Here is a 27,883-nt window from a genome sequence, read left to right as displayed (position 1 = left end):
CGGGTTGGATTTATTCGGGTTTGCTATTGCATGTTTTACCACCACGGTTTGCTAGAAGCCCATGATTCAGTATTAGGAGTTTGCATCTCTATGATTACACTGGCACTACCTTCTTCGCAGCACGTAGTGCCAAAACAAACGTGCAGGGAGACATGCGAACGCAGGTATTCGGCAGTGGAGCAGTTCGCCGTTGCATCAGCGGCCTCGGGTTATTTTTACGAGGAGCGCAGAGCGCACACTTGGCCGCGGCTCACCGTTAGTCTCCCAGGGCAAAACGTGGAGGAGAAACCAGCTTAGTCACGATGCTTTGGAAAAGGGTAACCTCGGCAGGGGAACGGGGCCTCTCTGCCTGGAAACACGCCCGTCAAAATAGGTTTCTCCACTTTCCCATCTCATTGCCCCATGGGGGAGGAGAGAGGAAAGGATCTTAGTCTCCATAAGAAAAGGGGAAGGGATACATTGGCATCCTTGCAGGGGTTTAGCTACGCAGCACAGGGATGTGTCTGTATCTTGAGCTCACGCTGTAGGACATGGCACATCCCTCCTCGGTCTAGAGATGGAGATTTGGGTCCCCGACGTCCCTGAGCCATGTCTGCACGCGGCTGCACTCGCTCCACCCTTCCCAACACAGTTTATTGAGTGTAGAGAGTTTTATGAAGCACTTCCCGAGCCAGTTTCACACCGTAGCCCAGACAGACACACCCCAAGCATCACCACAGCTTTTCCTCAGCAAAATTAAAGGAATCTTTAAATATTTCAAAAAAGCAATTTCCCTCATTTTTAAATAGCGGTGGCGGCTATTATTAAGTAAAACATCCACAAGAAACAGCAATGAATGACTCTGTCCCTTCACACACTCTTACAGGAAATTAAAGACCCATTTTTAGCAGTAAGCACGGGCGAGCGATGCCTCCAGGCCCCAGCTCGGACCCCTGCCCTATCGCACCGGGCGCATCATACCCATGGACGATCCCTTCCCAAGGAGAGCTTAACAATGCCATGTGCAAAGGAGGCATGAGGTGGGTAAACACCTTGTAGTTCAGCAGCAGAATGAGAACAGATGAGCTAGCTCCGAGTTTGCTGTCTCCAGGAGGGAAAAACGAACAAACCACCCCCCGCTCCAACAAAACCCAAGGATACAGAGTGCAACAAGCGTGTTCTTGGCAGAAATTCAGAGGCCTGATGGGCTCGCTGGGATCTGCTGGGAGATGCACACATCCCCTCCAGGAACACCCAGAAAATACCTGGGGTTACCCACGGGGGCCGGGTCTTGCTCAGGTGTCCCCCCCGAGACGCGGCTGGGACACTGGTGGTGCTGCCCTCCAGGAGGGCTGCAGGCAGGGCTGCACCCCTCTGCATCGCAGGGGTGGACCCACAGACACCAGGTACGCACCCTGCCTGGGGCGTCTGCACCTCTCCTCCCCGCTCCGGGTTACGTCAGCCTACGAAGTCTTACATGCAGTAACGAACCTGGATGATTGATGCCATGGCACTGCTCCAGGCAGCTCTTTTTCCCAAGGACAAAAAGGCACGGGAAGGGTTTGGAGGTTGGGGAAGGAGAGTGTTGGGAATAACATGGCCTGGGAGGTGGTTCCTGGTGGCCCTCAAACAGAGCTCCATCACATCTGCAAGCATGACCAGAGCCGAACACAGTTTACGGGGGTGGAAGGGCTTCTTTTTTCTCAAAGTGAACTTTTTGGTAGCTTATTGGTTCCAGACAGCGAGTTCAGGGAAGCCACGCAGCTCCCACACTCCCAGGGAAGCTGTTACAATGAAGACGTCCCGTCAGGAAGCTCTGCAGCCCTCCTTCGGCCTTACCGGAAAACATCACTCAGCCTCTTCCCACAACTCGCATCATTTGTTTTAAACGCAACCTTAATTCCTGACAAGCAATGTGCAGGGGAGAAGAAAAACGCAACCGTGATAGCTGAGCCTTCGTCTCCCCCACCGCACTCTGACCTGTACCAGACAAGGCGAAACACGGACAGAAATGTCTCTTTAGGAGGAAGCCCGTTCCGGGGAGTTTCAGGAGGATTCAAGGGAGCATCACCAACCACAGCTCCCGCTCCCCCGCAGCCTGCAGTGCTCTGCAGAAGAGAAGTATTTCCTCGGAAAGGTGCCTCTCTTAGATGCTTGCAACCGATTCATCTTTGGTGCACGACATGTCACCATGACTGCAGTGCCAGGACACATCGCACCGAATTAGCAGAGCTGTGCCATCCTCCCAGATTACAGGTGGGGAACTGCAGCACAGGAGGACTAAGAGCTCAAAACCCCCCAGAGATCCGATGCCACCTACATCTCCTGCGATCGCCCTCGGGTAGCTTTTGGTCTTCTCTCTTACCCATCTGCCTCCTCATCCAGCGCGCTTTGAGAGACCAGACATTTCATACCTTTCTAAGCCTAGGCTGCTCTGCAAATCAGACACCAACAATATTGCTTGTTTAAAAGAAAGCCTGGGGAAAGAAACCTTAATTATCCAAACAGCCAGCGGCCACCACGCAAAGTCTCATTTACCAGGAAGGGAAGGGAGCCAGCCTGGGATTTTCAAAAGCCCTTACGCTGCTACGGCTGCCAGCGAGCAAATGGGGCTGAGAGTTTTAAAAGCCCACGTCTGCCTGGGGCTGCGCTCACAGGGAAACCTGCTTATGCCCAAGCCCAAACAGCAGCCCACGGAGGCTGCGCTTTTTTGGGAACCTGGCCTTGAAGGCACAGCCAAGGACTCTCTCGTCATTTGGGGTCGCAATAAATATCGCAGAAGGGCGAGGAACGGTCTGTTATCCTTGCAAGGCAGAAAGTGTTCCTGATGGGGTAAGGTCTTTAACACAGGAAAAAAAAAAAAGTGGCAGAAAGCAGAAATCATTTGCAGAACAAAGTGCTAACAGCCAAAGTACTAGCGTTAGGTGAACGTCACTTGGTCAGCTGGAAAGCCCGACACTGTGCAATCAAACCACGATTTCCGAGCAGGTCCTCTCTGTCCAAAGACACACAAGCACCGTGGTAACCAGCAGGCTTTTTCCCCCAAACTCAGAGGTAAGCTCCATGCTCCCAGCAGAACAGTTTCCCAAGTCAGCACAGTTATGGAGGTGTGATGAGACCACGGTACCTACCGGTTTGGGGCAGTGGATGTATCTAGCAAGGCTGATGATCAAGTCATGAGTGATTGGATCCACCAGGTTTCGAAAGCTGGCATATCGATAGAGGACATCATCCAGAGAGGTCGACTCCATTCCCAAATCCTGCAGAAAACAGCGTAAAGGAGCAATATGAGATGTGCTACAAAAGCCAGCGCTAGTGTGGATCTTAAAATTAGCCCACATTGGTGGTCCCCACGAAGAAGCCAAGAAGACAGCAATCCCCACCACCACCCAACACAAGGAAGGGACGCGTGAGCATGTCACCCCGGGGAAAGCTCACTCCTGTGCCTAATCTGCTCTGCAAAGGGGCGTTAGGGCTGCAGGATGAACGCCCTCATGCCGCTCACAAGCCATAAATCCACCGAGCAAACAGTACGCTGGCAACAAGGTAAAATCAAAACCGACTCCAGTGAACACGACAGCTCGATCAGCATGAAACTGGAATTGGAGAATAAACATAGCATAGATGTGCTCTGGGTCTGCTGTGCATAGGGAGGAAGGAACGAGCCTAAAATTGCAGCAAGAGAAACAGGAGGATAAATTGGTGGTTTGGGAAGAGCGAAGTGCTGGACTAGATTGCCTGGGGAAGGGGTGGAGGCTCCGCCGTTGGCGACTGGACAAGGATGTGTCAGGAACCGTTCAGATTGAGCTGATCCTGCCCTAGGGATGGATCAGGCCTCCTGAGGTCCCCTCCAAGATTATTTTCTAAGATTTTCAATCCTTAGACATAATAATTTGAGGAATTTTGGCAGAGAACTCATAATTGTATTAAATACGTTAGTGCACAGGGACAAGGAGGGGAAGGGCTATATATAGTGTACTCCTTTTGCTTCAAATATTTTATCTCCACTATGGCTGTTCCTCGGCAGCAGCCGATCAGGGGACAGGACAGCCGTCCTCTCAGGCGCTGCAGCGAGGTCCACCAGCCACCCCATAGGCAAACCCTGCGCCAGGGTGGCTCCTCCGAGGAGATGTGCCTCACGGGTCGCGTCCAACGCCGGAGCCCCAGGAGAGCTGGGCTCATTTTCCAGCCCTGCCTTACTGGCTGAGCTTGAGCAAGCCACTTCCCTTTTGCCTTTTATTTTTGACAGGAATAAGATGGTTTGTATTTCTCTTCAAAGGCCTGCTTTCGCTTTTAAAGTGTGAAGCCCAGAAGCAGCCTCCTCTACTCGGTACGGATGGGATTTAGGAAAATGAAGACCCCTGGGTCCTACTGCATTTCAGAAAACTCCTCTCTCCTTTGGGTAACGCATCCACTTTCCCGTAGCAGAGACACCACCACACCTAACCCACGGCATTTACTTTCCAGATGACCGCTACAAGACCCGCTGGGCAGGGACATATCCACGCTGAGACCTGCCTGCCACCCTGCCATGCCTTTTGGCAAGACAGAGCCCCTACACCGCCAAAACAACGTGAAAGCGGTTGTTTGACAGCCAACACTGAATAGTGGAGATGTAACTTGGTAAGGAAGGACGGACCACCAGCATTGCATCACTGCAAACACTTGCGTAGGCAGCCACAGCCTCTGGTCCTTCAAGCCCTCGCTGGCAACGGGAGCTGGGTTTGTAAGCTGGTGGGCTGGCCCGGCTCTGAGGGTCCGCTCCTGCTTCTTGAACCAAAACACAGCAGAAATTAGGAATCATTTCAACTATCCACTAAAAAGCAGGCAATGATTAATTCCTCTTATCTGTATCTCCACCAGCACTGAGGAAAATGACTGCTGAGCCCCGAGAACAGCCACGCTGGAGACAGAGACTTGTCCACGACTGGGCCAAATGCCGAGGCCTCCTCCCACGCAGCCGGTGGCATCTGGCATGAAGAATTCCATGAGTTTCATGCAAACACACGTGTCTCTGGGGCTGAAAAGGCCTGCTGCCCAGCAACGCCAGCGCTCCCAGGGATTAACTGTGGTGCCATCAAACCAAGCCAGCCCAGGTCTACAAAGAATTTGAGGCTGAAAAGAGCTGAGCTGCAAAAATGAGATGGAAGTTTCAGGTGAAGAAGGAATGAGCAACGCAAGAAATGCATAAAGGGGAAAGCATTTGGTGCTCTGGTCCTCTTCTTAGGGAAAACCAACCGGCTACAGGGATGAAATACAGGAGGGGAGCCCGAGGGCAGGGGGTGCTGCCGTGCGGCGCTGGGAAAAGTGGAACACAGAAGTTATGTGTAAGGTGCCAGTAATAGGAAGGTGCTACTTGGCCACGTGGGAGTCTCAGTCTGGCCAAGTGACTCAATTAAAAAAAAAAAAAAAATTTAAAAGTGTCAGACACACAGCACAGGGCAGGCACAACCTTATTCACCATCATCTTGCAAAAAGCAGTCCTTCCTGACTCTCTTTTTATTTATCGTTTCGATTAATAACTTACTTATTGAACATTTTGCACATCTGCAGAAGTTGGCATGTGAGGACATTAGAGCATCTTGAATGCAAATTGCACTCCTCACCCACAACCGCAAGTCCTTACGCTTAGAAGCGATGCATTTGAGAGGCAGGCTCACCCAGAGGCATCGCCTCCTCAGGAGCCGAGCGGAGCGGCTGGGTGGGACGGCAAGGCCTGCAGGCGCGAGACAGGAGCCCGTCTCAAACCCGCGCTACGGCCAGCGCACCCCAGCGCTCGCACTCTAGATGCGGTTTTTGCCCAAACAAGTAGAAGTGCAGTAGGGTTGGATACAGCTGCTGTTGTAGGAAATAAAAAAATCGACACGGCAGTAAGAAAACAGCTTTACACGGTCTAAAAATTAAAAAAAAAAAAATAAAAAAAAAGAGGAAAAAGGAGATAATTCACAGACCTGAGTAACCTCCCTTTGTATAGGTACACATGGATAAAGACCAGGCAGAAAAGCAGAAATACAATTCAGGAGCTTCAACTATCAGAAATTCATGATCCCTGTCAGAGCCAGGCACAGACGGGGACAGAACCCCGCGGCTGGGGGTGGGGACCGTCCCCTAAATCCTGGCAGCACTTTGCAGTTCGATCGGCTTAGGTGTGTGTTGAACCCCCCGAGACCACGGTCCCCTGGCTGATGCCCCCGCGCTCGGCTGCGCCAGGGTCGCCGTCTGCAGCTCGCTGCTGACAGCCGCACACGCAATCTGTTAATAATTTACACGAAAAAGTTCCCTGTCTCCTGCCCCCGGTGTTTTCATACAGCAAATCCAAGGCAATAACACCTGGGCGCCCTGCAATAAATCGGAGCCTGTCCTGAGCTCGGAGACGCTCCGGCCCCGGTGAACCGCGGGGCAAGGCAAGTTGTTTGTACATGCTGATGCTCTGTGACTTCGGGCAGGCTGGAAATGATCAGCTTCACTTAAAAAAAAAATAAATCATTTCCACCTTAAGACACTGGCTGTAGCAGTCAGAGGGTGCAATTCCAGCTCATGCCACAGACGAGGTGACAAGTCCTCAGCGTACTGGTTTCCTTGTTATTTTTAGGGGCATCACCACAGCACCGGCTTTGCTGACGCTTTGACTGCAAACATGTCATTTAGTAAAAAAGAGCCGAGGCAGTTAAAAAACCACACGTATGGGGCTGTTCTGCCTTGCCGGGAGCACCAAAAAAGCCCCAAAACAACAAATCCAACCAGCCACAAAACCCAACCAGCCAGCGCTCCCACTGATTGCAAACATGCCTAGTTTGAACAATAAGGAGGCTGAAACAATTTCTGATCTATCCCACATCTTCTGCCAAGTCGGCACTTAAAGAAAAACCAGAATTAATCTCAGCATCGAGATCTGGAGCCAAGATGAGGGCGTGCGCTGGGCTCCCCAGGAGCAGCACGGGGATGGCCAGGCCTGCCCACCAAGGCTGCTCGGACGTCGTTGGGTTTAATTAGGCTGAAAAAACAAATTCCGTTGTTCAGGACAGTCTTCCTCCTCAGTCTTCCTCCTCAGGCATTTCGGCACCGCATGGACCCACAGGCGACTGCGCAGAACCAGATGGGTTCAGGAGCTCGGGCTCCTTTGCAAGAAGGAAAAAAGGGAGAAGGAGAAGTTGTGCAGATAACGTAGGGCAGGGAGAGCCTCAAAGCAAACCCCCGCTCTTTCAGGGAGAGAAACACCTCGCCTAACGGCAGCACGGATGTTCCCTTCCCAGTCTGGTAGAGCCCAACATTAGGATTAAGAAAACATCGAGCAGAAGCTGGATTTGGCCCACGGCCACACGGCATCGCTGGCAAACACCACGCGCTACCGAAGGAGCTGGTTTGGGGGCTTGGCAGAAGTAATCCTGCACACGCAGCTCTCAACACGCTGGGATCTTTGGGGACCAAACCAGGCTTCGCATCCTGCCACTTCCCTTCAAACATCTCAAAAGTCTGACCATTTTCGCTTAAGCTACAATTAAAATGTAGAACCAATAATCCGGAGAAGTTCTCCTCTCTTCTGGGAGAGCTTACATTTTTCACACGAAGTATTCCCCCTCCCTCCCGGTACGCACTTTTTACGCACAGATGTCTTTCTCAGCTGCTCCCTAAATCTCTCTGCCACACCAGCATTGTCTCTTTTCCACCCCATGTAATATTTTAAAGCCACTCAAAGCTGAAACTTGTTTGAGGCCAAGTGATGAGCTCATCTGCAATTTAATAACTTAACACCAGTTCATGCTGTCAGCAGCAAACCACGAATCGCTAGCTTCGGAGAAAACGCCCAGCATCTGGCTCGAGTCCCTTGGGGTTTTTTTCAGCACGCTCCCTTTTCCCAGGGGATCTTTACCTGAGCAGCGAGTGCAACTCTCAATAGGTAGGGCATAAGGGTTTAAAATGATGGTATTTATGAGGCAGGCAGGACCACGGCTTTCTTGGTGTGGGCTGGAGGGGTGTGCGCCCAACGCCCCGCGCAGCGCCGAGATGGTTTGGGAAGGTTTGCGCGCGTGCGGCAGGAGAAGGGGAACATCTCCGCATCCCTGAGCCACCTCGAGTCCCGACGTCCCCGCGGGCGCTGGCAGGAGGAGGCCGGGAGGACGTTTCAGAGCAGCACGTCCAACAGCACATCTACGCCCGTGAGGCAGCCGTCCCCAACGCCCAGCTCGAGCAGGACTTGGGATTAACGACCCAAAACAAGCAGAGAAAGTCAGGAACGCAGAAGTGACTGAAAGCAACCCAAAGGCTGCGAGTGGGTCAAAAAGCACCGGGGAAGAAGCTGCCGACCCTGACGTCAGGCAGCTCCCCGCAACTCGAGCTGCTGCCCCGGAGTCTGTCTTACCAAACCGTGCCTACTGCTGAGCACGTCCGCTAAAGTCCTGCTTTGCCAGGGAGAGGAGATCGCTTTGGGACTAAGTAGAAAAGCAAGAGTCTTGCTCAATTCGTTTTGCTGCACCGCCACCCGTGCCCACGGCTCCCTGCCGTCACCCGTGCCCTCCCTGCAATTCATCTGCCCGGGTTCCAGCTTTAGGAGGCCAAGAGAGCGCCAAACCGCTCGGCAGCCCTTGGGGGTGGCTCACCCACTGGATGGAAAGCTTCCTACCACTGACTAGTTGCATCCAGTCTCCACAGGAGGAGTCTTCTGCAAATGTAGCAATGCAAAGCTATTAGATTAAAAAAAAAAAAAACCAAACAAAACCCCAAAACCAACCCAAACAAAAAAACTGTGAAGGAATTAGAAATTTAAATCAAAGTAGTCCAGCAGAAAACTGTAACGCCTCCCTCCACGGCAGCCAGCAATAGAAACTTCCCAGCTACAGCCATGAAAGGCATAAGAGAACCCGATTATTTTGGAAAAACACGACGACAAGTGGGAGCGCAGGCACGGCCGGTCCCGCTGCCCCGCAGAGCTGATGCCGTGCTAGGTGCTCTCTTCAACCTGGGTCCCTTTTGCAAGCAACGACCACAGAAACAGCCCTTCCACCCAAAAACCAGCCCCAACTAAGAGCTCACCGTTGGCTTCCCCAGGCCAACGCTACACAAGCAACGCCATTTACCCAGTGAAAAAGGAAAAATAAATGCAAGCAAGGCACTTGGGAGCTGTACCCCGAGCTTATCCTTCCTTAGTGCCCCATAAAACAACTTGTTATTCCCCTTCTGCTGCCTGTCAGAAATTGCAGCACGACAACAGCTAACCGTTGAGCAACCGGCTTCTGAAGCTCCCGGTCGTGTTTCCATGAGACGCAGCATCGTGCAATACTCCCCTAAGCCACAAGGAGCCATAAACAACAGAAGTCAAGCCCATTTTCGCTTATTAAACTATTTATCACTGCAAATTGCAATTAGAGGAAAATTCAGCAGGTCCACGTGAGAAGTCATACGAGAAAGCAGGTTATGCTGTTGCTGCTTCCATTAATACATACAGAATGCAGTTACCGGCTGCTCAAATGAGGTTAATGTGTAAAATATCACCCCGAGCTCCTGCAATCACGGCTGCTCATAAATATCCTGATAGCTGCTATTTTGGCCAGCACCTCTTCCAAAACTGTTTCTTATCTCCACTAATAGCCGGGGCAGCATAACGAATTTCCAAGCGGAGAGGTTGGTATTATAAACGAGGGTCGGGCATGAAGGAAGAGAAGGATTAATATTGTGTGCAATCAATCATGTGCAGCAACCTATCTGGGAAAAATGATTTCATGAGGTGAGCGTTAGCAATGCGGTAAGGTCAGCTCCGAGCGAGGCATGCGAGATGTGACTCAACAGCCAGCACAGCGTGGGTTGCTCAAAGGCTACGGGGTTGGTTTTCTCGGTGGAGGACATATTTAGCTGCTCAACCCCCATGCCTTGTGAAGTATCCCCTTGAAAACAAGCAAACAAAATACTTCTTGCCTTTGATCTTTAGGATGTTCGACTCCATCGCAAATCCCCCGATGTCTGGTTGACTTATGAGGTTAGTAAGCCACCATAAAACTTGGTATTTATGGATTTGCCAGCTGCAATCAGCCATGGCTGGCCACAGCCTCTAGGATCAGCCTCCACCTGCTTTGCACGTGAGGAGCCCTCCGGCATTTGCTTCACAACCAGTAAGTCTGATGCTGCTTTACTTTCCTATGAGATAAGGCCAAGCAATGTGGAAGTGCATTGCTGGAAAGATTATCTGCCTGGTGCATTTACTGTAGCCCACCAGCTCCCGTCATCCGCGTACACCCCCTATAAACCATGCATTTATACATCGCAATAAGGTGTTTCACACGTGCTATAAGCAGCTTAATTTCTAACCGGGTATCCTAAGGAAACAAGGCTGAAATAGTCACACTGTCCATCCATCTCCTCCTCCTCTTCCCCAAACAGCTTTTTAACACAGGAACCAATGTCATGGGTTGAGAGCGGAGTAAAGCATCTGAAAGGTAATGACGTTCCAACAGGGTTTGGGAAAGAACAGACCTCAGCAATGCAAAGATGCCCAGGTTTGCACCTTTGAAGAGGGCAGGCAGCATTTAGCAGCCACACGTGGCTCGGCTGCGACTGGCCAGCCGGCGGTGGGACCAGCACGTCTGCATGGGCCATCGCAGAAGGCACCCTGGGAACCTCCACACGAACCAGCAACTGCTGCTGCACCTTTCTATGTCTAATCCACCAGAACGGTGCAAAAATGGAGTTTAAATATGTGGGATATTTTCTGTTTAAGAGAGTAAATACTGGTTTGGAACCACCGATTGCTCATTCAAGCCTCAAGCGAGGGTGCAGTTAGAGAAGAGAGTCAATGCTTCAGGGATGAAGTAAACATCTCCCTGGCAGATTGACTCAAATAATAAATGGTGGCAGCTTGAACCCCCTTCCAGGAGGCTGAAATTATAGAAACTCAGAGAGATGGATTAATGGGCAGAGATATGATGCTGCCATCCAGATCATAAACAACTGTGAATAAGAGATTTGCAGAAGAATGTGCTGCGTTTATTTTAAACTGCGAGGCAAATGCAATTACCCCAATTGGAGTCTGGCCAGACCACAGCTAACAGACTTCTTCAGGAAAGTGCCTGTGGATATTTAATGAGAATAGATAGCCTCAGCTCCCCATCCCAGCTTGATTTACAGAGCCACTGGGATCCCAGTATAGAAAACGCTTAGAAACACTACCTGGGGAAGGTGACTCCAGAATTTGCTTTGGACAATTCAAACAATTTAGATCCAACACTGCCTTTAACACAAGCATTTGTCTTAAGCTCACAAAATATCATCCAGTCATCCCTTCTAAACCAGCGGGAGCTGCCCGCATCCCGGTTTCCCATCCAACCCAGTGCATCAATCTGGGGCTCCAGCCCCAAGCCAGGATCCTGCTGGCCACGCAGAGCCTGCACCAGATGGCTTCTGCTGGGACTTGTCACCTCTTCCTCCTGCTCCCCAGACGGATGGGTGACAGCAGCCACCTCCCAGCAACGCGCCCCAGCCAGTCGCAGCCCTAAGGTGGAAGAGCCTCTTTTGCTCTGCCCTAAAACGCTCCCCAGGAGAGCGATCCCCCAAGGTCGTCCTCCTGCAAAGGGAAAGACGGGGGCAGAAGAAGCCGCAGGTCTAAGGGCAAGACGTGGAGGAGGCCGTGAGCAAACACACCCGTCTCTCCAGTTTGCCGACAGCTGAGTGCTAACACCGACGGGCCACTCTCATGGCCTCCTCGCCTCCTGCTAGCCAACTCCCCCCAGAGCCCACCACATTACATGGCTAAAGTTCAAAGAAAAAGGTTAATGCATGAACCCTGCAAGACACCCGCCCTATTAACTCTGCTGTTGCTGCGGGAACTCCCATTAACAACTCCGCAGTGAAGCATTAGAAGGAAATACGACAAATTTAATCAAGCATCTGCCATTTCCATCCCCGTGTGTCTGCTAAAAGAGCTTGCTGGAGCAACCCAGATGCCGACTGCAGTGTCCAAACCACAGGTCAGAAGCAGAACTTCAATTTATCATTCCTTTTGCTCTGTGACCAGTACCTTTCACTAGTAAAGGCAGCAGGGGTTGCAGAGGGCCTCCTGCCCCAGCACGGGTCAGTGCCTGATCCCCAGGATGAAGGCTATGCACCAGCCCCAGCCCTGACTGCACCGTGCTGCCGGCTCCTAACTGCACCTCTCCTCCCTGCCACCCCACGTGCAAAAAACCGCGTATTTTCCCTTGCAAAAATCTCTGAGATCTCTGTCAGAAAACGGACTTACAGGCCAGGGTGCATCTCATCTCCCATCAGGTAAGGATCCAGACTTGTCACCTAAGCTCCGTCTACTGTCAATTCACATGAAGATGGTGATTCATCCTATTCTAAGGCAGCTGGGCTGAGTCAGTCTCTGGATGTGGCTGTCTCTATCAGTTATCTGCCAAGAAAAGCCCCTCTAATTAGCTTATCCTAGACATTCAATGTTTAGGCAACTGGAGCCGGAAAATCCCACTCGTACTCTTCCCACCTTTGTTTTCCAGCACAGCACGCGCAGAGCTCTGCATGGCTTTCGTGCCCACTCTTCCAGCCAAAGAACAGCCCCATCTGTTTTGCAGCTGATTGCCCATCAATAATATTTACTTTTAAGTTTTGCTTTAGGCCCCCACTGTTTTGTTGGAGATAACCGGGAGCTCAAACAACTCCTGTCCTTGGAAGGTGACAGTAGATGCCTTATGAGCACTGAAGACTTTTATTTGTGCGTGTGGATATTGTACCACGTTGTGTTCACACACACCAAATACACACGCACGTCTTTACCGTAAGTATTTATGGGAACAAAAAAAAAAAAAAAGGCAGAACTGAGATCCTTGCAGGAAAGGGGAAGAGATTTCCAAACAGAAGACAACACTGTCAGATGGGGAGGAATCACTCGTCTTCATAATTTCCACTGCCCGTTAGAGACGGCCCCAGTGCCGGGGCATACAGTAAGTGAATGATTCCGGATACAAGAGCAGCATTCACAATCACGCACCTTTCCCTGTTTGAAATTACAGCCGAGTCTCCCTGCACGCACTACAACTGATGAGAGTTCTTGGAGCAACACCGAGTCTACAAGCACTTCGTGCAATCTGCTCCTTGTCCCCCACCTGCACGTACTGCGCTGCACTAACAGCAACGAGCCAAACACCCTTGCTTTACCCATCCCTGCAAATATCTCTGCTAAGGGATACGCTGAGAAGAGAGCCCAAAAATCTTGACTCAGATGGCCCAACCTTAATGATGAATCAAACAGGCAACAAGGCTTGAGCGACTGTGCTGTCTGTCCATCCTGCCACCTCTCTGTCCCTCCCCAGGTAACTGCGTGTCAGCCAGTCTCATTAAAATACGGGAAAGGGGCAAAAGTCTCAAAGGTCCTGGAAGTTTTGGGGAATCGGTGTCAGGGGAAGGAAGAGACCCCAGCAAGGGAAGGACCAGGACTTGGCTGTGGTACACCCTGCATGGCAGCAGATGGATGGACAGGAGGACAGATGGTCTGCAACTGGGCCAGATGGTCCATAGCTGCCGTCAGGGTGGCCCAGCCGGGACCTCAAGGAGGACACTGGGAGCAGCTGGGTTTTCCCAGAGCTGAGGTGTGGCTGATGTGATGGACAATCAAGATAAGCCTGCAGGAAAGGCAGCCTCACCCGGCCCTGCACCGGGGACCACCCTCCTTTCTACACAAAGGATGAGAGAACAGGAGCCCTCACCTCTGGCTCCTCCCTGCTCTAATCCAGCCGCTTTCTCCAGGTTGCCCTCACTTCACAGATTAACACAACACAGCATGAGCTGCCTGGCTCTGGCATTAATTCTGTTGAACCAGCCCCCGGTTAGCGGGAAAGCAGGATTTATTGCCTTGGCCCACTTGAGCCCCATCTCCTGTTTCCAGCAGCTGCCACCGTAGGAGATTTCAGGAGGTCAGCGCGGGTCTCGCTCTGATGTACAACGATGCAATCCTGCCCGCCGGCTGAAGAGTCCTCTCTGAGCACAGCATAAGCAGCTGCTCCCAGGAGAAGGCCATCCCAATACAGCCAAGCACAGAAGGAATTGCAAATCATGGCTGAAAAGTCACATTTGCTTTTCTACCCATTCAAAATGCTGCTTTCTGGACATCTCCCCTCCTCTGCTCAGCCAGGAGAGCCACTGCAATCCAACGATGGAAAAAGAAACTTGATAATTGGGGGGATCAATCAGGTCTGTGTTAGCAGTGCTGCCAAAAATGCTGAGATGGGGATTACCCACACCTATCCGATACGGGGTTTTGTTTTGATGTACAGCTCTGCCAAGCAGCGAGCACGCAGCACCATCTGAGCCGCCGGGAAACGCTCCCGCACCATCCCCAAGTACTGAAGTTCCCAGGCACCTCGCGCTGAACCCGCAGCACTGATAATGACGACACCGTACCACCGGGAAGCCTCCCGGACCCCCCCAGCGCCCGAAAGAAATCAATCCCTTACTGCACATACAATAAGAGCTTGCAATCCAATAACTGCTATCTAACACCTGGTTTCAGTTCCAAGCCCTGGGTTGATTATTATTGCATTAGCTATGGAGGGACGTATTGTTACTGCTCAATGAATGCTAAGCTCTACTTCAAAGGGACTGAATTTCGGCCGTGGAAGACTATACAAACGCTTCAACAATTGCTTTGGGATCCTTCAAAGCAGATAGGTGCTAGAATAAAACCTAAGATCTTAGTGATACAGGCGCTAGTAAAAATAAGCGTCAATGATTCCTCAACACAGCTCTTTTCCAGAGTAGGTTATTCAAGAGAAGTAATTTAAGACATCTTTGAGAGAGAGAAATATTCAATTAACTCTTTAAACCAGCAGCCGCAGAATGATGCGAACATTACAAAAAGATCATTTAAATGAACAAATTGCAGCTGACTCCAATAAAAGCATGTCACGCTTTTTTTTGTGCCATTTGTACCACTGCAGAAGGCTGGGTGAGAGGAGAGCAGGGACAGCAATGGGTTTGGATAGATAGTGGCGAGGGAAGAGCCAGACACCACAACGTGCACCACCGGCACTACCCAAAGCACCAGATACGTCTCCAGTGCGCTGCCGCGCTCTTGGGCTGCCATCGGTACCCCCGGGAAGCAAACACACAGCTGAACCAGAAGGCGAAATGTTTTGCCATAGCCAAAGCCATGCCCCGGTAGGCAAGGCAATGGATATGCTCCTCTCCCATCTTAGCCTGAGCACCCCATCCTCTACAGAGGTACCCATGGGTGCATCCCGCAGGAGAAATGGGAGCGTGTGCATGTCCCGCAACGCGCACGGCGCCGCTGCCCTTCCCCAAGCACCCCACGCTGATCCTGCCGCTGCCCCGCGACGCCACTCCCTACCTCATTCCTCCCCAAAAGAGTTCTGTCCTCTTCTCTTCCCCCCACCCAAATGTGCACCAAAGGAACCGCGCTGGCGGCTCCACGTTGGCCAGACCTAAGCATCAACCACCTGAATGCGGCCGAAGGAGCAATCTGGACTCCCTGATCCACCACAGGTCTCCTTATCCCAGCCTTGGGCTGCAGGCACACGGACATCCAGGTATATCACTGGTTTTCTACCAGCAAGCAGAGCGGAGCCACTCTTTACAGCTACCCTGCTGCGCTTAACACGAGAGTCTGGCTATATATCGCTGCAAGACGGCACGTCTTAGATTTTGCACTGTAAAACCTTAGAGGGAACAAGACGCAGGTAGATTTTACCTCAAAACAAAAGATGAGAAAATAGGGTTGAACTTGACATTGAAATAAAACCTCCCTGCCCCTTTTCTGCACTAAGGCTTATCCTGAGCTAACGGCAGCCTATCCCACACCAAGGATGAAGCCTCTTTCTACGCTTGGTACCTTCTCAACAGTTAAAAGAGGCTTCCAGCAAAGGAGCAAAACAAACAAATCCCACAGCACCAAACTCATTTTCTTAGTTAAGACAGAGCAACGGGAATGGAATAAAAATAAAGGCTTCCACAGCTTCTAACGGCTTGCCAAGGCGGCCAGCATCGCACAAGTAATTAATATGGACAACATGAATTTCAATTCTTTCATTTGCAAATCCAGCATCACAGTTAATCTCGAGCATGGACAAAGTCCATTAATAAAGCAGATTCATGTAATGGGATTCAAAGTAATGGCAAATCAATACATAACACACTTCTATGCTAGAATAATCTATGCTTTGCATAATAATCACGGTAACTATAATGCTGTGTATTTATACGGAGACATATTCAAGACCGGCCCGGGCCACCGAACGAGCCTGGCGAGGTCTGCTTCTCCTGCAGCGGGATGCAGCCGGCACCAGGAACGAACGGCCGCCAAAGAGCCACCCAGCAAGGAAACCAGAACAACGCGTGGCTGCAGCGGCTGCTGCTGGGAGAGGAATCAGGGAGGATGCTATTCAACACAGAGGGCTGGCACGCCTAACCTCACCTGGAAAAAGGGAAAGGGATATGTTATTCGCCATCATCTCCTTGTGATTATGATAAAAAAAGGCTTCCATCGCTGAACAGAGGCGCACACCCATGGTTACCATCCACCGTGTTCCCAGAAGCCACGCGAGGGGCAGGGCTTGCCTGAGCAGCGCAGGGAAGGGACAAACTCCTCAGCAATCCCATCTCATGAATTAGACTGGGAGCTTGCAGCTGGTTTCTCTCCAGAGGCTGACAGCAGGCGGTGCAGAGGCAGTTTCATCAAACACCCACCACACGCGCTTTTGCACACAGATACCCACCGCGCCGAGCCGGCGGGCTATCCCCCTAATTACGGGATGGTAACAGACACACTCGGAAACCAGCCACATCCACGCCGCTCCAGCCTAGGGAAAAGCAGGGGTATCACCCGCTTCTCCGATTAACTCCCAATCAAGCCTGTGAAATGCCTTTTTTGCAGGAGCTGTGCCTAAAAGTATGTGATGCCAAGGTGATAGGTAGCACGAGAGCTAAAGCTGCACCCGGCAAGGCAGAGCACGGCTGTACAGCCGAAGCCCCAGAGGATGCCTGGCACCAACGCCACTGGCGGCGAGGGTTTCCCACTGGCGCTGCTTTGCCTGTGGTGCTCCGACCACCGCCGAGCTCCGCATCGGCCTAAAAAGATGCTGCAAAGGCGTCGGAGCTGACACCAAACAGAGAGGTAGAGCAGGAGCCAGGGAGAGCTGCTACCCGCTGTCCCCACCTCTTCCTTCTGCTTTCAGGCAGCTTCTTAAGTGACTTTCCCGATATTTCACAGGGGAAGGAGAAGATCAAAGACGCCCTAAGTCTCACAAATGACGGAGCTATTCTGGTTTTGGGGAGGTCCCCCCAGCCCTGTTCGTTATCAGCAGTGGGAGTCAGGCCTCTCCACGTTAGTGGCGGAATTGCTGCAGAGTCTTGGGCAAATAACTTAATTTCTCTTTTCTTCAGCTTCCCCAGAAGCAAGGTGGAGGAGAAAACGGTGGAAAACTGAGCAGCTCTACAGTGGTGCAAAGGTGCCTGAAGATGAAGGCAGCTCCCTCCGCATTTTGGAAAGCCTGGTCCCCAGCCCTGGGGCAGTGTGAGCTTATTGAATTAATCCTGATAACCACGCTGCTTAGTCCCTCCGGGGTGAAATCAGGGAGGGAAGGGAAAGTATTTCTTACACCCCCGAGTGAGCACTGCGTTAGCCTCCCCTGTGCAGCCCTACTGAACAGCCGACGAGAGCCTCACGCTCCGCAGCTTTTCAAGGTGCGAGATGAGATGATTTCCCTTAAAATCCCTCCTCGAGCCCCTCCGGTCTCGCCCTGGGCGCCTGGCAGAGCCCTGCTCTCCCGGAGGGGCCTGCCCTGGAGCTCATCAGCCGCTGGTGGGACCTCTCCTCCGTCCTCCGCTGCAGGCTCAGGTGCATTTACCACAACACCCATCCCAGCTCCTCTCCTCTTTCACTTAACCACTGCCCTTCTCGTCATCTTTGATGCCTCAGAGCCCCCGTGGGGTACGCAGAGAGCCTTCCCCGACCAAACCGGAGAAACTGAGTCCAAGCAAGGTCAGCCCATGTCCCCAGGCTCACACATGGCCACCTTCTGCCCTGACCGTCCACATTGCAAACACCTTCAGTTGGGAGGCCACGGTTCTGCTCTCCTCCTTCTCCTTTGGGATGTCTTATCTCATGCTTGCCAAGTTAGAAAACCACTTAAATACCTGATTAACTACAAGCACATGTTTAAGTCCCTCTAAAGCCAAAGGGCTTTGATTAGCAGAGCACTTAATACAGGTTTTTGCTAAGCAAAACTTCTCTGCTGCTGCCCTCTCCGCCCCAGTCCCTTCATGGCAGCACAGGGTACGACTCGAGAAGCAATGGCCAGGACACACCACGAACATCAGCTCACCAGGACGAAATGCAGCTTAAGTGATCAGTGGAAGAGCATTTTGCACAAAATCAGGCAATGAGATCCCAGGAGACGCAGGCAATTTGCAGGCCGGGCTGGGTCCGAGAAGCGCTCTGTCCTGCGAGAGCCAGCACACTAACTCGCCAGAAAACATTTCCAGTAAGTGCTATTAGCATCCTCCTCTCCATTTCACCACACATCGCTGCAGAAGGGCTCGAGGGTGGTGGCTGCCAGGGATGCGACAGATTAACCCCCATGGGGCCAGAGACCCCTGCACTTGGCCAAGAAGAGAAATTCCTCCAGGTTTCATTAGTGGGGCTGAACAGACACAGAAAATAAACAGCCTCTCCGCTGTGCTCCATGCCTCTCGCCCTGTTTGCAGGCTCTGGGTCCTCTGCAAGGGGGAGGAGGTGCTCTCTGCACCCCCACACCAGCACCCCAAGCCAGGCAGGCTGCGGGGCGCGGGGAGAAGCGAGCACATCCCCTCCCGCCCGCCCGGGGGCTGCCGCCTGCTCGGCCGGGCAGCAGTACATCTTGCTCAGCAATAAGAGTTGTCAAAGTCCCCTCCCACAATTAAAAATGAGAATATTCCTGCTTTGTTTGACAGTCAGGGCCATTAAGCTGCTCTTGTTGATATTTCATTTCCCAGCAAAGATGCCGGCAGCGTGCGCCAAATGAACTCGGGACGACCTAGACAGAAAACATACCTTTGCCCAGAGAGCTTCTGCGAAGGCAATTCAGCACGTGATGGATTTGTGGCGGTGCAACGCCCGGCAGACGATAGCACGCTATTAGCCGACACTTGTGCGTGACAACAACCCCGGCTAAAGCTCACTTTGCAGGAGGCAGCTTCACGGAGAACCTGCTGCTTCCGCTGCTGAGTCACGCCAGGGCTCGTGCGCTTCTGGCTGATGCAATGCAGATTTCAGCACAGGCTTTTGCTTCTCGTCGCTCCCAACCCCATTAGGAGTTTCCTTCCACCAGTGGCTTCTACCAGCCTCCACTGTTGGGGTCCGAGACGAGGACCAGAAGGGCCAGTCAGTCCCAGTAACAAGGCAGGAGGCAGCTCTAGAAGAGGTTTACACTGGAGAGCACAATTTCTGCGTCAGCTCCTATTCTGTGTTATCACACCCATGGAAGCACGGCCGAGCTCCATGCCCTGGTGCTCCGGATAAAAGCTTGGACTTCCACAGTTGGTTCTCACAAGTTTAGCATGGTCAGAGAGGCCAAGACGCAAGCAAGCAGAAATTGGGGCCGGCAGCGAGCTGTGGCTCACGGTGCTCCGCTGAGCTGCACCGAGCGAGGGCTGCGGTGCCCTGCATGCCACCGTGCCTCCTCCTCCTCTGAAGGTAGAGCCTGTGCAGCAGCAGAGTCGCTGCTGGCACAGAACAGGCACCGCTGACTCAACCGTTAGCTATCCCCTCTGGAAGCAGCCAAAGCAGGAGTTTCCACTGGGGGATGGAGGTGCCCAACAGGCTCCAGGGGTTTCCTTCTTGGAGAGCGACAGTGAGGGACAAAAGGATGAACTGACAGCTGGTGCTTCTCTCTCTGATTTTTGGCACTGGTTTTCTTTCAGACAGAAGAGCCTGCGCTTCCAACGAAGACACTGACATGAACCTCCACGGGATGGTTCTGGGATGAAGGCTTGCAGCATCCAGCATGTTAGCCGGTCAGGGCAACCCCCAGGTCCTGCATCTTAACACTCGGCAGTCTTCATCCACAGAGAAGCAAAGCAATTTTTCAGTTAACATGTTGCCTTCCCTCCCCACCTTGTCCCAACCTGGCAAAGCCCCCAAAACCACACTGAACTGGACCTGAGTGTTGAGGTCTCCCTGAAGTGTTATTTCAAGCACATCTTTCCAGGCTTCCTCTTCAACTGGGCCCTAGATAAACCCTTCAGCTGCATCTTCTGAGCTAGAGCAGCCATCCCAGCTCCAAATGGCTGCTCAGCTGCCCAAGACCCGCAGCCTGCACCTCCGGCACCAAGGCACAGGTCACCCCAGGGGCTGGCTCCCCTCACCTCCAGCCCCGCGAGGTCCCGGCTGTCAGCCACACACCGACATCTTCATGCACCACGTTGGAGAAACCACGGCCTCTGCCACAGTGATCCAGCACAAGCATGGGCTGATCTCTCCCTCAACACAGGGCTGGCAAGTCAGCTCAGCCCCTCCACCCCATCCCTAACAGCTTTAGGTTGTTATCAGTACATGCTGTTGTCTTTTCCTTCATTTACCCTACTGCAGATCCTTCCTTCTCCAGTAATTCCTGGCATCCTTTTGAATTTCACCCCCCAGACCTGGCTGCTGACCCCCAACACTGCTGCCCACGCCGGCAGGGTCCAACACACGCCAGCCTCCGGGGCAGGCGTCCCCGCGCCTCACCCCGCGTTTTGCTCGGTCGCTACGAGGAGCCAATTTCTGGAGCGGTTTTTGCGCCTGGGAAACCTGCCTACGAGTTCTGCTCGTGCAGTCTGCAGGGACAGCCCGAACCTCCCGACACTAACCTCGGAGGAACATCAGCAAAGCACCCAGCAAGGAAAGCCTCTGTCTCCGTGCCCTGTTTCCCTACAACCTCACACCACCCCCGGCAGCGTCCCCAGCCAGACGCAGAGGCCTGAAATGCCGGCGGTAACAGAGCACCCTGCTAATCCCTTGTGCCCCTCCGCGGGTGGCTGAGCCTTCCTGGGAAAAATAAACTAGACCCCATGAAATGCTATGGCCAAAGAGTATTTTCACAGGTGCTAGAACAAAGTCTTTGGCTTGAAATTCCCACCACAGCTCTGGCATTACAAGCCAGGAACATTTATTTTCCGACTTCAAAATAGCCAACACTAATATTTTCGACCACCAGTTTCTCCTGAAGTTAACAGCAGAGAAAGAAGAACCCTAGAAACCTTCAGGACGCAGGACCAACTTCTTAATATCGTTCTCCAGATACAACCGCAGGGCTGAATAATCGCTGAAACCTGATGCAAGACGATGAGCCGAGCAAGAGCAAAGCCAGGATGAGCTCACTGCGCAGCCCCGTCTGCCGGCGAGCCGAGCGCTCCCTTCCCCGCTACGGTCCCACCGAGACATCCACAACCCTGGGCTGCAATTCCTCAACTGGCCATGAAACAGCTGACTTCAATATCAAGGCAGCACCGAGACGTGACTGATACGGTCGTTGGGCTGGTTTCTAAGTGTAGAAGCAACTGGGCTGTGGCGAACCAGACGCCTACAGCCTTACACACACGAGACGTGGGTAAACCACGGCGTTCGTGATGGGCTGGGGTGGCATTTAACAGAGTCACACCAAACAAGTCTTGGGACCTTCTTCCCCCCAGGAAGCACCAGGGAATCATGCCTGAAGGAAGGACTCCTTTTGCAAGACATTAAACGAGAAGAAAAAGCCTTGTTTCTCTCTGAAGATGCCACAGGCTGATCCAAAATCACCACTGACAAGTGGAAAGGGTTGGAAAAACCTGCTTCTGAGGGCCAGCAGGCTGACAAGCAGATGCAACTAGCGTTATCGCTTTCCTTTTTTCCCCCTTATCTTTCTCAACATGCACATTCAGGAAGAGATAAAGAGCAGCTGCCCCGAGCCCTGCTCGTGGCTCCGCCACCTCTGGACACCACCGTCCCCGTCCTTGGGACCATCCCTGCTCCAGAAGACGCTCCCTTTCCCCTTTGCCAGGAGGACGCTCAGCCCTTCTGCCCCTCCATTCCCTCTGCAAAGCGAGTAGGACAGACGCTTTCCCCCATTACGTGGGTTTTGAAGGGGTGATGAAGGCAAAGCCTGCGAAGCACCCAGCTGCTGCAAGAGGGGAGCCACGAGACCCCGTCTGCCCGCTTCCCCAGGGCGATACACCTTGCCTCTTCACCCACGAGCACTCAGCCCTTGCAAACCCTTTTGGCCAAGCTGATCTCACCCACGAACCAGCCCCTTTCGGTTTGCCAAGGGCTTTCTCTGCTCCGGGCTGAGCACAGCCCACCAGCGTCGGGCAGCGAAGCCACGTCTCTCCCCGTGCACCGCACTCCTGCTGCAACCTGCTGCTGCTGCTGCTGCTTGCTCCCTCCGTACCGCCGCCTCTGTTCTGCATTTAGCTGCCGTAACGGTAAAAGTTGGGTCAGGCCAAAAAAGCACGCGTCCACACGTGCAGTGCACAAACACACACAGCAGCAGCTCAGGTCCTACCCCAGGACCCAACCACAAAACCAACTTCTCCCAACACTTGCTTTTGCTTTGTGCAGCTCTCTCGAGACGGTTCCGCTCAGTTTAACTAGCGGCACGGCCTGGAGCGCCTGAGCTGCAAACCCGCCCTGCGGCACCCCGCCGGCTCGTGGACCGGTCGGGCAGAGATGAAGTATCCAGAGACGGAGCTTGGTCAGCGCTGGGTCCCACCAGGACTTTGCATGTGGTGCTCAGCAGCAGGGTGTCATTCTCATCCTTCTGCAATCAACGGAGGCAGCACTGTGAAATGACCTAAACCTGCAGGAATGGCGCTTTATCCCTGCCTCTGGGATTATTTCAGGCTTCCATATTTTTGCTCTGGCACTGTCTCCTCCGAAGGGAGGTCACGTAAGCAAACACGAGTCCTTCTAGAAAATACAGTGGATTTACAGGATGCAGCAACACTAAAAGAGAATTTTATAAAAATGGCTTGCAGGAGAGGAGTTTAGCTTATTTATTTTCCTTGTGTTGGTGGAGAATAACAGCTGATGGGCAAGAGATGAAAGCATCCCAAGCAGAGACTTCTTACCACATTTTGGGGAGTTAATCTCATCAGAGAACTGCTTTACATCTGTTTGAACGGGGATGAAGCAGTTCAGCGGAGCCAAACTTTGTGCTGATACAGAGGGGCTGACCCTGTCGCCTGCACCGTGCCAAATTCTCCACCCTCCTTCTCTGGCCAGCAACAGGGTGGGAAGGGAAACAGGGGAAAGACCAACCAGCCCCAAGCCTACGGACTCAAAAAGGAGGCGTCGGAAAGCAGATGTCGTGCACGTACAGTTCAAAGACACCTTTTCCCCCTGCTCAAGCCACATCACTGAAATAACTCAGCTGAATGCTTAAAGCGTGCTTGCGCTGGCGAGGCTCGGGGAAGAGGAGCCTTCCCTACAGCGGCTCCCCGCGCAGCCCGGCAGATGCGGTTCCAGAGCACGCTCCGACCTTACACACGGGGAAACGGAGCCACGAAGGGCCCGATGGAACACCGCAGCGCCGGCCGGGGCTACGCCACCCTGCCGCCAACAGCGCCAGCCACGGCGCCTTCGGCACGCCGCTGCCTCTCATTTGGGGCAGAAATAGGGCTTTCACCTATGTCCATCAAGCGCTCGCTTGGGTCGGGGTCTTTCCCAAGCCCATTGCAACAGGACATCACAGCCCAGGCACAAGTAACACCGCAGAGACATGGAAGGGCCCTGTTCGCACCACCCACGCTGCTGTTTTTAAGGGCACTTTGGTATTTGGCTAAGAGCTACACTTGTAATCTGAAGAGAGGACAAAAAGCACAGCGTCGCGCTCAGCGACGGCGAGCACAGGAGGCGGGGGCAGCGGGCACGGCTCCGTACCCGCAACGAACAGGCCCACGCCGAGGGCTCTTAATTCCCCTCCAAAGCTATCAGCGCAGCCCGCCGTCCAGACCGGCTGTATAAATTGCAGCCCTCCGCCCCGCTCGCCGGGCAGGCGGCCCGTAATGCCCATTATAGGGCCCGACAGGCTGGTAATGGCGCACAAAATAATATATTGATTTTGTCTGCTGTATGAGAGGCTGCCCGGCAGCCCGAGGAAGGGATGAGGCTTTCCTTGCAAAACACCCACAGACAAACGGGATGCTGATTGGGAAGGTAACGGGTGAGACCATCAGCTGGGGCAAATTAACTCCACTTTTCTCAGGGTGCTTCAAAAGCCTCCCGTCTTCCCACCCCAAGGCTCAATCAGCCCTGTGATTTACACCACGGAGAACTGGGAACCTTGCCCCTAACTTACAGAATATACCATTGAAGGCAAGTCAGTAGGTTTGGGGGGTTAAGGGATGAAATGAAGCCTTTCCCATGTTTCATCCCACGCTTGTGTGTTTTTATTTCCAGCATAAGACTTTTAACCATCAGGTAGAGCGGAGGCTGTTCTGAGTTGGGATCTGGTCAGAGGTACTTGGTACTTGGCTCAGAGGGAAGAAGCTTGGAAAGTAAAATCTTTCTTGAAGACTTCCATAGTAGCTTCCCTCTCTGGCGCCAGGGAATCTGGATGCTTCTCTGAGGATCCGCTTTGGCAGGTGCCTCCAAACTGGGGCTAAGCTGGGCACGGCAGCCCCAGGGGTGGGATCCTCCCCGATCTGACACGGACAAAGACGGCATCTTCGTTGTGGTTAATTCACCCAGCCCAGCTCAACGCCTAACTTCACCGAGTCAATGAACAAATCAGGAGTACAACGCAGAAACGCACGTTTTCCAATCTGCAAGTAAAACTGCAACCTGAGCGGCCAAGATTGCTAATCGCGGTGACCAGAGCGTAATTCGTTAGGTACAATTAATACTCTAGGTAACGAATCAACTAGTTTTAGATGTAAAATGTGTTTTGAGACATTTACTTTGCCTGCCCTACATATCCAGCATATTTTGAGTTTATTAACTGATCAAATAACATTTAAATACCAGTTTTCTGCACTTTAAACTCATTTGCATCTCCATGTAACTTGAGTCAGAAAGACAAAAAAATAAATCAATCACGTAAACCCCAAATTCACCATTTCCCACCAGAATAAAACCACACAAAACTATCACCTCGCTGAAGAGCTGCCTGAATAAAGGCCCCAGCCCCACCAGGCTCCTTGCTCAGAGAAGGAAGCCTCCGATTACACCAGGCAGAAGCAGCTTTTCACAACCAAGCAGGAAAACATCCTCTTTCTTACAGAATGACCAAAATAAAAGCCTGCCCACAAAAACAGACCGCCTAAATCAAGATTCCCTCCTTGCTGATCTTGGCTGCGGTCACCGCCATGGATGCAGGTCATTCACACGCGCATCCCAAACTGCTTCGCACTTTCTCCCTTCGCCCTGGCAGCCCACAGCAGCCATCGGGAGCGAGATTTGCCCCAGATCCCCTCTTCTTCCAGTCCTGGAGTGGGGAGAGCTGTATCCAAATAGATGGGATACATGGAAATGTATGAAGGAATGCCAGAATGAACGAAAGCTTTGTTAGCTCTGTCCACGTGCCACCACGGGTCAACAGGGACCTTCAGAGAAGAGACCATCGAGGATGGGCTGTTCGGACAGGTCTGAGTCCTGCTTCTGCAGAGATCTGTGCTCTGCCATCCTGATTTCGGTGAGCTCCGGCTGGACCAGGGCCTGGGCCTTATTCATCACGAGCAAAACCCAGGGCAGATGCTGCAGCAGGTACCACGCATCCCTTGTGCGCGGGAGTTGGGGCTCTGCCCCGATGTCCTCTTTTACCTTTTGGGGCTTGCACCCCTCAGGTCCAGCCTGAGGCTCTTGCCATCTCACAGGACCCCCAACCTCCTGCTTTCCACTTCCCACCGGAGGCGAGGGCCCCCCAGACCATGGTCGGGGAGGTGGCACCAGTCCCCACCACAGGCACCGTGCTCCATGGGACCGGCTCTGCCGGCACGGGAGAGAGGTGTCCCAGCAAAACCCTCAGCCCAGCCCTGGCTAAAATAACCATTTCCCACCGTAGACTGCAAAAGGCTGAGGGCTCATCTGCTCTCCCTCCTCAGCAGATTTTGCTTTCCCCTGCTGGGATTTAATTGTTGTGCCAAGATCTGCCTGGCCTTGGGGAGGATGGGGGCGAAGGAACGGCTCTGCAGAACCAGACAGTAATTAATCGCTCGCCAGCTCCCAGCCATCCCCCGAGGGGGCTCAGTTTAAGCATCCCCAGAGACGGAGGAAGAGTCAGCTCGGGGAGCGTTTCCCAGCGTGGTACCCAGCCACAGGACCAGGGGCTCCCAGGCACAGATGTGGCTAAAGCCCCGTGCCCTTTGGTCATGCAAACACGGGGAATCTCTGCCTTTGCACAAAGAAGATTGCTGCCTGCGAGAGACGAAGACACGAGAGCCATTAAAGGCATGATTGTTGGGTTTTAATATCATGTTTTCTGAGCTCATCACGCCTCGGAGGGGGAGGAAGGGACAGACAGCACTCACTTGCCTTGGCGCGCTCTGCACGCTGAGGTTTACGGAACGGCGCTTCGCCTCCCGCGTAGCTGGAGGTCCCGACCCGGCGGCTGCCGCAGCGACCCCCGGCCGGGCGAAGGCAGGGGCCAGCGCCTGCCCCGTCCCCCCAGCTTGGACGAGCTGCTCTGCACCCTACGGCCCGCGCTGGTGGCTCACCTTTTCTAACCCAGCATACTTTTGCTTTCCCAGCTAGCGTTCATTTTCTGTGGCTAAATGTAAAGCAAGGAGCTGGGAAACCCAGCACGCGCTTCCCCATCCTCCAAAGAAACACACGCTGCCAGCCCCTGCCCGAGGGCCCTGCTCAGAGCGCAGGCGGGTCGGTCGGGCTCTTCTTCAACTAATTAACGATCATTTTAACTCCATTACTATTAGAAGTTTAGGGACAGTGCCTTAGAAATAATCTCTTGTGCAACACAAGAACGCAATCCCGCGCCCTCCGTGAGCACACCCGCAAGCGCTGCGGAGCCTCGCGGGGACGGGCAGGCGGAGCAGCGCCAGCGGCAGGCAGGAGCAGCTCTGCAGCCAAGCAGCCCTGGAAACGCTGCTGCTATTTCCCAGAAACCAGCCTCAAAGGCAAAGGGGACGTTAAGGGACCGAAAGCAGCAGCCCGATCCGCTGCCCCTGGGTAGCAGACCTCCAGGGGCTAACAGGGACGCACAGGCTGTAGGAACCCACCCAAACCCAGAAACGTCGCGTAAAGGAATTCTTCCAGCGATATCAAACCTGAGTCCTGCTCTGTAATGGCAAGACAGCCAGGCCTCTAGGAAAATATCAGATAAAGAGGCCTCAGGAATGAGACCCACTGAGACACCCAAAGGCGTGAGGAAGGAGGCGGCTCCCTCCCCTCGGCTCCGGCGCGTGTCCGAGGCTCTCCCTCGAGCCGGCGATGCCAGGGGCCCAAACCCTCGCACAGGAAAGTGCTGCTGACTTGGAAAGATGAGAAGTCTGAAAGGTAAAGGGTCTTGAAAAGATCTGAGAAAACCAGAAAGCTCGAAGCAGCTCCTGCTCGCAAAGCAGCAAGGTTAGAGCCAGGAGTAACTGGAGCTGAAACCTTCTGCTTGGGGAGGAATGGAAGGGACAATTTACTTTTGCTTTTAGAGGCAAGATTAAATATACCATTCACTGGTGTTTTCTCCAAAATTTGGAGGAGAAAGAAGCCGAGATACACAAAAGAGAGAAAGGGAATGAGGCATTAAATCACATTAGGCTTTTGGCTGGGACTTGCAGAAGAAGTTAAATGCTAAAAAAATCATGTACTTCTTTGTACAAGAATAAAATTAATATGAATATATAACCATCTCCCTTACCTAAGAGGAGGCCACGGTCACCAACCCCCCCAACACATGGAATATTATTATTGATCTAAAACTCTCAAGAAGCTACAATATACCGAATTTCAAGCGCATCCCCCTGTGCC

The 27,883-nt window shown here is 52.8% G+C and overlaps 1 protein-coding gene across 1 annotated transcript in view; it reads right to left on the bottom strand.

Moving 5' to 3' along the window:
- LRRC75A (leucine rich repeat containing 75A) overlaps positions 1-27,883 on the bottom strand; it is a 93,812-nt gene that overhangs the window by 57,492 nt on the left and 8,437 nt on the right. The window contains exon 2 of the mRNA XM_082328018.1: positions 3,111-3,239. Within this exon, the coding sequence (XP_082184144.1) occupies positions 3,111-3,239 (129 nt within the window). The remainder of the gene's footprint in view (positions 1-3,110; positions 3,240-27,883) is intronic.

Source organism: Platalea leucorodia, assembly GCF_965183815.1.
Source record: "Platalea leucorodia genome assembly, chromosome: 16".
In the NCBI taxonomy this organism is placed as follows: Eukaryota; Metazoa; Chordata; class Aves; order Pelecaniformes; family Threskiornithidae; genus Platalea; species Platalea leucorodia.
This window is presented reverse-complemented; position numbering and strand designations above follow the sequence as displayed.